Source organism: Staurois parvus, unplaced genomic scaffold (genome assembly GCF_062004578.1).
Source record: "Staurois parvus isolate SC_StPar_1 unplaced genomic scaffold, SC_StPar_1.0 ptg000715l, whole genome shotgun sequence".
Taxonomy (NCBI): domain Eukaryota; kingdom Metazoa; phylum Chordata; class Amphibia; order Anura; family Ranidae; genus Staurois; species Staurois parvus.
The window spans coordinates 8,371,739-8,384,362 of NW_028318511.1; the positions used below are offsets into that span (position 1 = coordinate 8,371,739).

The 12,624-nt window shown below is 42.7% G+C and overlaps 1 protein-coding gene across 1 annotated transcript in view; it reads left to right on the top strand.

Annotated features, from left to right (window-relative positions):
• SLC25A22 (solute carrier family 25 member 22) overlaps positions 1-12,624 on the top strand; it is a 134,393-nt gene that overhangs the window by 97,279 nt on the left and 24,490 nt on the right. The window contains exons 6-8 of the mRNA XM_089653574.1: positions 3,498-3,616; positions 4,103-4,259; positions 11,738-11,892. Coding sequence (XP_089509700.1) covers positions 3,498-3,616; positions 4,103-4,259; positions 11,738-11,892 — 431 coding nt within the window. The remainder of the gene's footprint in view (positions 1-3,497; positions 3,617-4,102; positions 4,260-11,737; positions 11,893-12,624) is intronic.

A 12,624-nucleotide genomic window follows, 5' to 3' on the forward strand; every position in this document is an offset into this window, starting at 1 on the left:
GCTGTGTCCAGACTATATACCAATCGCTCCTGGGTCTGCACTCTGTGAGAAGCCGATGTGGGCTGATGTACAGGTACGTTAGCCCGCATTTGCACAGCTTCTTATCCACTGTCTATTTGCAATGGCTGGACTGGAAGAGGTTAAAGTGGAACTTTACCCATAACAATTTGATAAAACATAATGCTCTTTAGGAAGGAGCATACATTCCACATTAATAATTATGCTACCAAAAAGAGTGTGTGTTGTAAATTGCCCCCAGCATTGTTCCTGTTTCTTGTTGCTGGAGGCTGACATTTTGCTGAAGCCCAGAGCCCTGAGCAGCAGTAAATCTTTAGGCTGTCAGCAAATCAGTCTTTACAAATTTGGCACAGTGCCAAGAACTACTGAGCATGTGCAGAGCAGGATGAAGCAGGATTTTAAACAGTATAGACATTTATTTTAAATATTTTACCTAGCTATACCTGCAAAAGGGCCAGCCTGAAGTGATGTAGCAGGGCTTTGTTTTCTGACTAATTTCCACTTTAATGAGCAAATATTGAGCAATCCTTCTATTCAAGTGTAAGGAAGAGAACAGAGGAGAGTAGTCGCCAAAAGTTTTTGACACAAAATTAATTTGCAGAATTGTACAAAATCTCCTGCAAAGTAGTTTACAACAGAAGCAATGTGATCTAAAGAGATCGATTTTAGTAGAACAGCTGAGCTATGTAGACTAGGCCTACATGGTTCATCCCTATTAATCCCTTGCAAGAAGTGGCAGTTGCCTCATTTGCAGCATGCTGACATTAATGAGCGGCTAATGATATGACTGTTCATCACTGAGCAGTGTAAGAATAAAATCACCTGGATAGCCCAGCCTAAGTGCCCCTTGCTATGGAGAGATTTAACCACCTGGCAACCAACTCATTACACGCATGTTGATCTCGGCACGCTGCAAATGAGGTGACTGCAAACAAGTGGTTACATTGTTAAGTGGCAAAGATTTAATGGCCTCTGTAGACCTTTCTGTAGGTCACATTAATAAGATCTGCTACACAAGAGATTTGCAGCCAAACTATTAAGTAATCGATCTCCCACAAATGCGTAATTCTGCAGTTTAATTGCATAGCAGAAAGTAGTAGTGATTAACATTTCCTCCTCCACAGACTCTGATGTAGATTATACTGCAAGATTAATGAGACCGGTCTCCTAACAATTGTCCAATAATCTGCAGTTTCTGTGATTGCCAGTGTACCCCCAACCTTAGAAAGGAGGAATGTGGGACTGAATGTTTGAAAGGAAAACGGCTTCCCTGGTCTAAACCAGCAGGATGAATGCAAAAAAACCCCATAAATTTCCCCCATTAACACCGAGTTCCTGGTGACACTGATTGAGTAAAAAAACCCAACCCGACAGGGTAATTGTACAAAAGTCATTTGAGAGATTGGCATCTGTACAACCAGCCTGGATTGAAATTTGTCAGATCCCTGCTGAACCAGAAACATTTTCATCCATCTATGGCCTGCTTAAAGCTAAATTCCACTGAAAATAAAAAAAATAAAAGTCAGCAGCTACAAAAACTGTATCTGCTGACATTTAAAAAATGGACACTTACCTGTCCCTTGATCCTGTGTTCACCCCGCAGCCCATTTCTCCGGCCGCCCTGTGTTCCCTGACGCCGGCATCTTCAGTGTGAGCACCCGACTGTGACAACTTGTGGCTTCACAGCCGGGTGCCCCCTGTGCATGGGCGAGTAGTGTTGCGTTTTCTGAATGGCCCCGTCGTCTTCTGGGACCTGTCATGTGTCCAGAAGACTATGGGGAGGGAGGGAGGACAACTTCGGCTTCCGATTGGCTAGGCCAGGGGTGGGCAACTTTGGCCCTCCAGCTGTCGGTGAACTACAAGTCCCATCATGCCTCTGCCTTTGGGAGTCATGCTTGTAACTGTCAGTTTTGCAATGCCTCATGGGTCTTGTAGTTCTACAACAGCTGGAGGGCCACAGTTGCCCACCCCTGGGCTAGGCGATTGCAATGAAAGTGGGAGCAAGTACTTGTCAATTTTGGGTACCCACTCCCCAAAGGTGCCAATACTTAACGGGGAGTGGGGGACCAGTCCTTAAAGTGGAATTTCCCCTTTTGGGTGGAGCTCCGCTTTAAGTTAAAGTATATGTAAACCCTCACACTGTAAACCAACGCATTCAGTTTAAAATTGAGATGAGAGGTAAAACCTTTGTGTATAGATATACAAACCATTATAAATACCTTTTTTTTCCCTTTTTTATAAGTTGATCACATACCCTCTGTTCTCAGCTGCAGTGGGAACTGGGGGAGAAGAAACAGCAGCACAGTTAACTTCCCACTGAATGGCTGTGCAGGGGGAGTGGCGTGTCTGCACAAGCCTGATTTTTGGATTAGCTCCAAGCACAGCCAGAAAACTGACCATGTTGTGTTGTCATGCCTAGTGTAGTCAGTTTTTAATGGGAAAGCAGAGGGACTGACAGGACCACCAGGGATTTCACACAAAGGAAACAATACAAAGAGAACAGGATACTTTTTCATGCAAGTACACTGTACAGCAGGCACATATCAGGAATATGAAATGCTTGGTTTAAATATTCTTTAAAAAGCAGCATTCATTAAATAAATCAACCCCAATATTTTAGGCCGTATGCACACTGTTCTGTTTATTGCAGCAGATGTGGTAACTATGTATGGGTGAGCCAGTGTATTTGCCCTTTCACATTAAACTGCAGTGCATGGATGTGAACTAGTCCCATAGGAAAGATTTTTTTTCTACGTGAAATGTATTTTTAGGAAAAATAAAAGGGGAAATGTGAATAGGCCTTTTACTATTTTCCGTCCGCCCTAGAGCAGATTTACTGTTATAAGGCAGACGTTCTGTGCAAAATCATGTATATAAACGTGATTTCGCATTTCTGCCACGGGGGTGCACACCTGCCACCAGAGTGCCGCTTCTGCTGTGATTGGACACAGCAGAAGCCGATCAACAGGTGCCGGCCAATGGATGAGTGTCGGCACCCGTTGATTGCCGAGAAGACTGACAAAACACCGCTCTGCCTATGTAAGCAAGGAAGAGCTGTGCTCTGTCGGTGGCAATCTGCTAGATTTTATTCAGGGAATAAAATTCAGCAGATTGCCTAGTAAAAACACACACACAGTACACAGAAACACTGGCTAGGCACACAATTACCCCTTTTGATCACCCCAGATGTTTAATCCCTTCCCTGCCAGTGTCATTAATACAGTAACAGTGTATATTATTAGCACTGATCACTGTATTAGTGTCACTGGTTCCCACAAAGTGTCAGTTAGTGTCAGAGTGTCGCAGTCCTGCTATAAGTCGCTGACCACCGCCATTGCTAGTATAAAAAAAAAAAAAAAAAGTTCCAGTATACTGTATATACCGCCAGGAGGGTAAATCTCTCAGAGGTCAATTGGTTAAAGTTCACATTAGAAAGAATATGGATGGTTGTGTTTTTACTATTTTTTGTTTCTATGCAGGAAGAAGTTGACTCTGCTGAAGGAGATGTTGGCTGGTTGCGGTGCTGGCACATGCCAAGTAATTGTTACCACCCCTATGGAGATGCTGAAGATCCAGCTGCAAGATGCAGGAAGATTAGGTACTTTGTATAACATATAGAATGAAGCCTTTAGCCATGTATTGTACCCAGATGTGTCCTATAATGCTTACTTATGCAAACATTTAAGTTAATTTAAAAATCATTAATGAATACATATTTAATTAGCATAATGTAATTTTGTATTTCATAAAATATAGTACATATTGGCAGTAAATGTAGATAAGCTCCAGCCTACTTAAAAAGTAGCTTTGCTAGGTCATGGAAACATTGCAGGTGAACAGGGGTTGCATGGTCAATGTGTGCTGATCACGTAATCACACTTTTATTAATATAATGTGGTATGAAGCTAACACCTCTCTACTTTGTACTGAGATTCGTTTATCTTTTCTTCTTCAAATTCGGAGGAGCCCTCAGCCAGCCTAATAAACCAATGATAAGCACTCCCTTTGGCACCTATATGATGATAAGAGAAAAAAATTAATAACTACTACATAGAGTAACATTTTCTTACTTGTGTTTTGACAGATGCCCAGAGGAAGCTCATGGCCAGCCAGACAGGAGCGAGCAGTGGCGCAGCAGAGGCCAGCTTTGCACGACCCACCGCCATGGCCATCTCCCGGGAACTACTGAGAAGTAAAGGGATAGCTGGATTGTACAAAGGCCTGGGAGCAACTCTTTTAAGGTGACTAGAACATTAACCCAGTTTCATTGTACACATTCAGGAATATATTTTATAGTTGGCTGGATAAAGGTAAATCAGCTATTGTTTGTATTATCTGGAATGTAACCACAGTATATATTGTAACAGAACCAGGCTCAGATGAATGACAATAGTTTGTCTTGGATACAGAGCACTCCTACTGATGGACACAGATAAAACAGAAGCACTCTATAAATGGAACAGAATAACTTTGCTGCCTGCCAGTACAGAATAACTGGACCAGGCCTGCAATTATGTGCTGTGTCATCCTGCCAGACTGCCTGCGCCAGCATTTTTTCTTGATGAGAATTACTTTCAAAGGCAGACAACAAAATTGCTCCATAGTCATAAAAATGTTCAAATGCACCGTTCATTCGTGGTAAAGATTATCAAAGCATTTTGAGGCCTTTTTTTTGGAAATGCAGAGTTAAACTTGACAAACTACTATACTTTGCCTAGGCATACCATTATCCCATTTACTGCCAGGGCTGTTTAATTAATGTTGTAATACTACTAATGCAGAAATGCATTAAAAAATGTGCAGCTGTGCCCCAAACATTAAACCTATATTGAATATTTTGCATGACTAACAGTTAAAGGATGAGTTTACAAACAAAAAAAAAAAATAAATGCACATTTTTTTTCAGGTAAAAAAATATGCATTTATTATTTATTTTGGTTAGGAAAACCTGTAAATCATTGCACCCACAATAAGCAAATCATTGATGCAAGGCCATGATCCTGCAGACTGTCTATCAGTCAGAATAGCAGCTATGACTTTCACTTGACTTTGCCACACTCTCACATCCTAATGTTGCTATGTGGCTGTAAATCCAAAGTGAATGGCATTTTGTTAAAGCACTGTGTATCACAATTACCAAGTATCTGTTTTTAGATTAAAATAATGGGCTGCCTGCATGCAGCACCTGGTGGCTTAAGCCACAAAAACAAATAGCCCATTTGGGGTTTACAGGCCTCAGCATCCATGTAAATGAGGCCTTCGCTGCTTGGCGATTCTCAGGGCTGGTTCACATCAGATGCAGTCCAGTGCGTTTTTTTTTCTGCATCAAAAATGCATAAACAGTGTTTTCCATGTATTCCAATTGCCATAGTTCACTCCAGAGCAGTCAGTTCCAGTCCGTTTCCGGTGAAGAAAAAAAAGTTGAACATGCTGCATTTTTCTGCACAGAACCATACTGGACCATAGCAAAATGCATCAAAAACACACCGGAATGGAGTGTGGCGTGGACTGTAAGCAAAAACACATCTGGAACGCACCCAGAGTGCGTTTTTTTGGTGTGAACTGGCCCTCAGGGTAGGTTTCCTGATGGTGACAACAGTGGACCATGTCCATGTAATGTACATCAGCATGGTCACATGCAGTCACCATTGAGGGTGCATGTAACAGTGACAACTCAGGAGAACAATTGAGGGGTAAGGACAGAGCATTATCACCTGTCACAGGAAGTGCATGAACATGGACCTTCATAGCAGGATCACCAAGCACACTTTAATGGAAGCAGAAGACTTCAAAATATGACTTGAAATTATGTTAAAGTAGAACTATAGGCAGAACTTTTTTTTCTCATTTTGGATAGAGTACGGGATGGTTATAACCCCTGACAGATTTATTTTTCTCCATCTGTGTCCCATTGCAGAGATTTCCCTTCATTTCCTTTCTCATAGCCAAACAGGAAGTGAGAGGAAATCTCCTAAAATTAAGGGAATTCATTGGGGACCCCCAGGTCACCAGAACTAGTGTCTCCATTGGGAGATTCCCTCCATTACATTTCCTTCCATTATTTTTCTGGGGACAATCCAAGATTTGGGATTTTCTTTGACTTTCAATTTCAATGATAATGGTAAACATAACAAATAGAGATCTCCATAATAGGGGTACAGACAGCAATAAAAACTGACAGGTGTTCTAATCCATCTCCGCTCTATCAAAAGATAAAAAACATGTTAGTTATATGAGATTTTAGTGACAGGGTTTACTTATACTTTAATCAGGCATCCTCTAGGCCACAAGACTTCTTTTTCAAAAATACCTATTATCTTTTTCATGTCTCTCAGCTTCACACCACTATATCTTCTACTTGAAGCCTGTACAATAGAGTTTGTCCATCAGCCCTCTCCCTTTGATCTCAGTCGTTCTGTCTGCAATAGAAATATAAAAAAGAGGCCGGTCTGTGGCTCATTGTTCTGTAGGTGGTTACAGACCTCTGCTCACACTGCTATCAGTAAAATAATAATATTAGGAAAAGAGCTGCTAAAACAGTGATATATTTTACTTTCATCTATCTTCTGTCATCTTTTAGTAGCGGGCATACAGGATCAGTAACCTTAATGAGTGCTTCTGTCCCCCCTTAAAATGGTAGAAAACCGCAGCTTAAAAAAAAGAGAAATAAAAAAAATCTCCTGCAAGGCAATTGCATAATGTGCTAGTAGGCTTGTACTTTATGAAATACTTACCCTAGAACAAAGCCCTCCAGCGGTGCACTGTCACTGCTGACAGGGCTTCCATATTCACCCTGCCTTCCTTCTGGGTTCTCAAGCTCCGGCCATCTGACTGGCTGAGTCGCGATGCGGTCACGGACACATGTGCGCAGGAGTCACAGGCCATGGATCAATGCTCTGAAGGAACAGCATGGGTATGCCGTTCCTTCAGAGCACATGTGCCGGCTGCCAAAAATAATGAATATCTCCTAAACGGTGCAAGTTTAGGAGACAGTAATAATTTTACCTACAGGTAATGCTTTATTATAAGCTTGCCTGTAGGTAAAAATCACAAAGCGGATTTTACTTTAAAGCCCAACTCTGTGCAATCAAAAAATAATCCTGTGCAGTGGGGCTTTGCCTACTGAAGGGGTTAACCAGCTGCCGACCGCAGATAGCCGAATGACGGCTTCACTGCGGCTGGCCAGTTCTGGGTGGACGTCATATGACGTCCTCCCAGAACGCGCTCTCCTGCGCGCCCCAGGGGGCGCGCACCCGGCGATCTCCGTGATCGCTGTGTCCTACGGACACAGCTGATCACGTGATGTGGTAAAAGGCCAATCACAGCGGCCTTTTACCACGTGATCAGCGGTGTCCAATGACACGCTGATCAGAGGGAAATGCAAGTGCACGTTCTCGGCTGCACTTTCCTCACGCTGTCAGATAGTGAGGAAAGTACTGCCGAGAACCGGCAGTTGTCAGAGCGGGGATCGGCACCGATCATCAGGGCACTGATGATCAGTGCCCTGATGATCGGTGCCCAGCAGTGCCACCCGCAAGTTCCGCCCAGCAGTGCGCCCACTAGCTCCGCCCACCCGTGCCCATCAGTGCACCCACCTGTGCCCAGCAGTGCACCCACCTGTGCCACTCTGCAGTGCCACCTACCTGTGCCCAGAAGTGCCACCTACATGTGCCCAGCAGTGCCACCCACCTGTGCCCACCCACCTGTGCCCACCAGTGCCACCCACCTGTGCCCACCCACCAGTGCTGCCCACCAGTGCCACCCACCAGTGCAGCCCAGCAGTGCTGCCAGTCAGTGCCACCAGTCAGTGCCCAGGGGTTGTGCCAGTCAGTGCCGCCAGTCAGTGCCCAGCAGTGATGCCAGTCAGTGCCGTCTATCAGTACCCATCATCAGTGTCACCTATCAGTGCTGCATATTAGTGCCGCCTATCCTTGACCCCTAATTAGTACTGCCTATCAGTGCCCTTTAGTGCTGCCTATCAGTGCCCATCAGTGCCGCCTATCAGTGCCCATCAGTGCTGCCTCATCAACGCACATCAGTGAAGGAGAAAAAATACCTGTTTGAAAAATTTTATAAAAGAAACAAATAAACTTTTTTTTTTTTTCAAATTTTTTGCACTTTTTTTATTTATAGCGCAAAAAGTAAAGTGCCCAGTGGCGATTAAATACCACCAAAAGAAAGCTCTATTTGTGAGAAAAAAATGATCAAAATTTCATATGGGTACAATGTTGCATGACCGCGCAATTGTCAATCAAAGTGCGGCAGCGCTGAAAGCTGAAAATTGGCCTGGTAAAGAAGGGGGTATAAGTGCCTGGTAGGCAAGTGGATAATTGCTGGTTTAGGTTTGGGAGAACAAAAAGGAAAATGTACTTACCTGATCCAACACTCTTCCCCACAGCTAGACCAGTCCCACATCCTCTTCTTACCAGGGCCATCTTAATAGAATCATGAGCCCCTAGGCAAAGTAATGCACTGGTGCCCCTACAAGTCTGCCCCTTATTTACACACCTACTCTCAAGTATTAAGTATAAATATTTGATAGATTTGAACATATATTTCTTAGTCTTCTTACTCTCAATAAAATTGATTTTAAGACAATAAAACTGCAGAGCTCAATCTCAGTTTTTACGGGACTGGGATTCAGCTCTGCAGTCACTTTTGAAGCAGTTGTTTTCTTATTCCGGGTCACAATCCTACCCAGTATCCTTTTGTTGCTTTCGATCAGTTTACCATGCCGAAAATGCTTTTGCTTATCAGGCAATACTCAATGCAATGTGACAAATTATAACTTGAATGTGTTCTAAAAACAGATTTCTCATATTCACTTATAAGTGCAAAGTTCATAATAATTCCTCAAAACAAATTTCTGTGCAAAGTCCCAAATGATGTGTGCTTCCATCAACTCCAACACCATAAGATATATAGGAAGTCCGTAAGACAAAATAGGAGTACTGTATCCACCGATCCCACTATTAAGTGTTCCACCACCAGTGATTAGAAACTCTCCCCACTCACCAGATTCCATTGACCTCCTTGTTATACAACAAGAAAAGTCACATAGCACTTTGTGGTCCCCCAAGGACCTGCTTGGATCTCCTGCTCGGCACTTATCTGCGCTGTTACCTCCTCAGCAGTTGTCTTAATGATATTCCAATGGCAAAAACGGCAAATATTTCAAAAAAGAAAGAAGAGGAATCCTCTCATAGTGTAAAACTGTATAGTTTATTAAAAATGTATCATATAAAAAGGATTATACCCATACAAAATTGAAATTGTACCCCGTCCGATCATGCAGAAGTAGCCAACTGTAGACCGGAAGTGATGCATCAGACGTTCCGCTTGACGTGTCAGATTGGGGGGGGGGGAGTTGGATTCAAGCAGAGTGTAAATTTTGTTATACATTGATGAAAAGTTTCTGCTTATATACTGTATGTCAATTGGTACTTTGGGAGTTGGGATCACACTTTGAAAGATCGAACACCAGTCACTATAAGACAGGGGAGAAGGAATTTTCCATTGAAGAGTTTCTCCCGTGTGGCATAGTGGAAATAGAAAGAGTTCAACCTACTTTTGGGTGGAAAGACTATCCTGGATGCCTAATATTCATTTATTAGTAAGTTATTCCAGCGTCAGAGGTAGGCCAAACACCCTCGTAGTATAAAACTCAAAGCAAACATTCATTATATTGTAGCTTAACAAATTATTACATGTGAAGGCTGTGTTAGTTTTATTTTTTAGGCTTTCTTTCTTCTATTTTCATCTGGTGATCCAGCCAGTAAATCTATTGTTTTTTCAAAAGAACAAGCTCTCTTGCTGATTGTATCAGTTACAGGGAAGAAACAAACCATTCAACACTGGCAGGGGTACTTCCAATGATCAGTTTTATTTATGTATGTAAAAACATTATTCCAAAAGAAAAATAATGCTGCTGTAAGTGCTTATAAAGTATTAGGCCTGGCTTCAATTTGTTAGTTTATTTAAATGTGCCAGTACATCTAACACCCTTCTCCTCAGGCTGCTGCTGTCCAAATGTGCCTCCTGTGCTCCTTCATCCAGAGTAGGGCACTCTAATACAGAAGGTACTTTTTGTTACTGGCCAGATCACCAGGTTAATACAGAATGAAAAAAAATATTTAAAAAAATGATTTTATCCACCACATCAAATGATTGGTAAGCTGCAATATACTACATGTCTAGTTTTGTGTTTAATACCGCTTTAATTTTACTGTTACTGATGCCCATAGTCAAGAGCATGGGGGCAACTCCACACAATATAGTAATAAGTGCCAGTTTCATTCTGACATTAGTTAGGCTAGGTTCACACTAGCCCACACAGTGCAGGCTGGCTGTGGGTGCAGGACTTGATGCACCCACAACCACCCGCAGCTACATTGTGCTTCTCTTATGAGACACATCTCACCGCGCAGCGGGATCATGGCGCAATTGCGGGTGCGGGAACCGCATGGACGAAAAAGACCATGCGGTTTCCGCGTGGATGCATTTAAAAAAAGATGCATGCACCTTTTCTTTGCGTGAAATGTGGGCACAGCAGCCCATTCAAATGAATGGGCTGCTGTGCCAGCGCAAACGCTGGCCACACGCCCTCACTAGTGTGATCCGGGCCTTACAGATGAGTAGAGAGAGTTGAATAATGGGATGTAGTCTCTGGGGAGTGTAATATATTCTATGCAGAAATTTCAGCTGAACAAATTGGTCTCTAGCAGCGATCATCAATTTAGTGTATTGTATTCTCCCAGTCTTCTCCCAGTCCTCCTGATAAAGGGTAGGAATATCGCACTTCCACTTGTGGAATAAAACGGTGGTCTTGGAACTATGCAATGTCATGAGCAGGGCTTAGATAGAAGAGAGAGGTTTTTAGAGGCCCTATGTGGTCAACAAGGATTCAAGGAGGTATTGTTGGAGAGAGGATGGGTGTGAGAATTGAGATCTAACCGCGTGCCTAACTTGGAGATTTTAGAAAGAAACTTCAGTTGGGAAATCTGTATTCCTGCTTTAAAAAGTCAAAGGTGTGAAGTTCACCTGCCTGGAAGAGTTGATCAATACCCACCCTCATCCAAACAATTGTCTGAAATCATATTTAGGCCTGGGTTCACACTGCTACGGTGCTGCACATTGCATGTGATTTGCACAGGAACCGCACCGCATTCCTGTGTAAATCACATGAGAATTCTGTGTGATGTGATTTGAGCCATACATTTTGTATGACTCAAATCGCAACGCATTCCTATGCAAATCACATGCAAATTATGTGCAATGTAATTTGAGCCATACATTCTGTATGGCTCAAATCACACCGGATCCATACCAAAGAGGTGCAGGATCCTTTTTTGGTCCGCAGTAGAATCGTATCGCATGGGTATTCACACCCATGTGATCTGATTCTGCACATCGCACTGTGTTTTACAAACTAATTCCGGGGTGTTGTTAACTTAGCATACACACCCGCAGTGGTTCGCATGAACGGGGTGCAATTATGATGCGGTGTAGACTTTGCACAGAAACTGGTGCGAATTCCACACTGCATCAGTGTGAACGCAGGCTCAATGTTGGAGTGTGGAGTTGTCCTACAAGGGATTGGAAGAGACAACGTCTCAGTTTCGTCGAAGTAAAGTAAATATAGAAAACAGTGCTACTACTTATAATAATACAGTTCTTGTATTATCCTCTTTGACTTATTCTGAATTATTGTTCCCTGCAGGGATGTACCCTTTTCAATAATATATTTCCCCCTCTTCGCCAACTTGAACAAACTCGGTCAGAAGACTCCAGATGAGAAATCTCCATTCTTCGTGTCTTTCCTCGCTGGTTGTGCAGCCGGGAGCACTGCTGCTGTTGCTGTTAATCCATGTGATGGTAAGTTTTGTAGGGCAGTGCTGACAGGGCTGGTTTAACACCAACTTTATGCTGGGGTGGTCAAAGATTACATTGCATGCAACTTGTGCCAAATTCTGCTTTGGTTGCTGCCTGTGCTATTGATATACACGTTCTTGAATCACAGAGCTAAAAAGATAAAAAATATCACTGTCCTCATCTTAAACAATTATTAGAGGACACAAGTAGGCAAACTAAAAGGTGCACAGTCAGACATTATTTTCTAAAGAAATAAAACACTGTAACCCAGAGCAGCCAATCAGATTTCATCTTTCCTCAATTTACAGCATTAAATAACTGCAGAGAGAAGAAGGGAAATGGACAGGGCATTTATGTACACACACATTTGAATGTGTGGATGCCCAGAGACCATCAATAGATTTTGAGGACTGAATCAGACATTACAATATGTTCAAAAGCAAACAAGGGTGCACTCTCATCGTGCATTACCGTGGTACACCACGTATTTATTGAGAAAACAAATAGATATATTCACAAACCAAAGGAGAATAAAAGCAGAATAGGTTGTCCGCAATGAGTCTTATACAATGCTGTGCCCTAATTAGGGATAAGCTGACGCGTTTCGGGAGACAAACGCACTTCTTCTACAATATGTTCCAGTTTGTGGTCACCTTATCTCAAATAACCCCTAATGTGGGTACTAGGGTTGCACTGATATACTAAGCATTTGTACGATTACTTGTACTCATGCAA